Below are 1,702 nucleotides of genomic sequence, written 5' to 3' on the forward strand. Positions count from 1 at the left end.
TTAGGTGGAAACATACGTTTCTTTCTTTCCTCGTTACTTCCTTGAAGCATATTTGAAAACGATTAGGTAGGCCTGTTACCCAAGATACCTAATAAGATTTGAATATTTAGAGCTTCCGTTGAATCACTGTAGCCGTCAAATAGTTCGTTGGAAAGTAGGAGAAACCGTTCACCCACAAAACTCCCACGCCCAGTTGTCTCCTCCTCTGCATCTCCTATATAAACCCATCCCCCCTTTCTTTCTCCCTTCAACTCCAAAACATAAGAACTCTCTGCCTTAAAACTCCTCACCATCTCCCTCACCTCCCACATATCAAATGGCGACAGGAGGGTTCTGCGTCAGCTTTGCAGCCATCCTCATGGCCATGCTATGGATGGGCGCCTCGGCTCAATCGAGCAGCTGCACGTCCGCCCTCGTTAACTTGTCTCCCTGCCTGAACTACATAACCGGCAATGAGTCAACGCCATCAAGCTCCTGCTGCTCGCAGCTTGCCTCCGTAGTCCAGTCGGAACCACAGTGCCTGTGCACGGTCCTCAATGGGGGAGCCTCGTCGCTTGGGATCGCCATCAACCAGACGCAGGCTCTAGCCCTTCCTGGTGCCTGCAACGTTCAAACTCCACCAGTTAGCCGGTGCAATGGTGAGCATCGCCAAACCTAGTCCTCCACCATACGCATGAATGCATCAAGACTCCTACTAATTGTTTTCATGTCGAAACATTGTGATGGCAGCTATTGGCGGACCGGCTGGCTCCCCAACTTCACCGTCGGTGCCAACCGTTCCTTCAGGTAATGAGCTCAAGAATGTCCAAAGTTGGGATCAAAGATGCAGACGTTTCATGGTTAAACTAATAGGAGTATTTTAAACCTTCTCTGAAGTAGAACTGGCAACAATTACTGGTTGTTTATACTGAAGTACTTCCATTACCAAGCTTGCCATTCAGTGGTTCTGAGTCTGATTGGAGTGTTTTAAATGGATGCAGGTGGTGGATCCAAGGATGTTCCAGCAACAGGCACTGATTTTTCAGATGGGGCTGCTGTCAAAATACCAGTGTCTAGCATGCTCTCGCTTCTCTTCGCTGCGGCATACCTTTCCGCATCTTACACCAATTTCTAAGACGTTCTGTTAGTCTCTAGAATAGGGAGCTCTGTTTTTCCAATAGATTATAAGCATGGATGGTACATGATGTATGGTTGATACTCTATTCTTTGGTTCTGTTTTTGTGATTGATGTGTACCCTATTTGAGAATATTTGAGTTTGCACTGCATAATAAAAAGAGATATCTTTGTATTTATTTATTTTTTTTAACCGAGATCCTCTATCTCGGTAATGAACCCATACCGATGCCACACCAGCACCGTATCGAAATGATATAGTACAAAATCTTTTTGGCGTATCAAATATTAATATGCTATCTATACCGGATATCGATATTGAACCAGTATAATACACCATGGATGGTATATGATGCATACTTGATATTCTATTCTTTGGTTCTGTTTTTGTGATTGGTATGTACCCTATTTAAGAATATTTAAGTTTGCACTACATAATAAAAAGCGATATGTCAGTATTCTTTCCTGTTTTAACCAAGATTCATTGTCTCCATAATAGACCCATATCGATGCCACACTAGCACTATATCGAAACGGTATGGTACGAAGTCTTTTCAGCATACCGAATATCGATACGCCATCTATACT

The 1,702-nt window shown here is 43.7% G+C and overlaps 1 protein-coding gene across 1 annotated transcript; it reads left to right on the forward strand.

The window, feature by feature from the left end:
• Window positions 1–253: 253 nt before the first annotated feature.
• Window positions 254–1,293, forward strand: LOC103695529 (non-specific lipid transfer protein GPI-anchored 15-like). The gene is made up of 3 exons (XM_008776889.6): window positions 254–638; window positions 730–786; window positions 981–1,293. The coding sequence occupies exons 1-3, from the start codon at window positions 317–319 to the stop codon at window positions 1,112–1,114; spliced, it is 513 nt and encodes a 170-aa protein (XP_008775111.4). The 5' UTR covers window positions 254–316; the 3' UTR covers window positions 1,115–1,293.
• Window positions 1,294–1,702: the final 409 nt, after the last annotated feature.

Source organism: Phoenix dactylifera, chromosome 1 (genome assembly GCF_051530095.1).
Source record: "Phoenix dactylifera cultivar Ajwa chromosome 1, Ajwa_hap1_PhDact_Kaust_v1.1, whole genome shotgun sequence".
Classification (NCBI taxonomy): domain Eukaryota; kingdom Viridiplantae; phylum Streptophyta; class Magnoliopsida; order Arecales; family Arecaceae; genus Phoenix; species Phoenix dactylifera.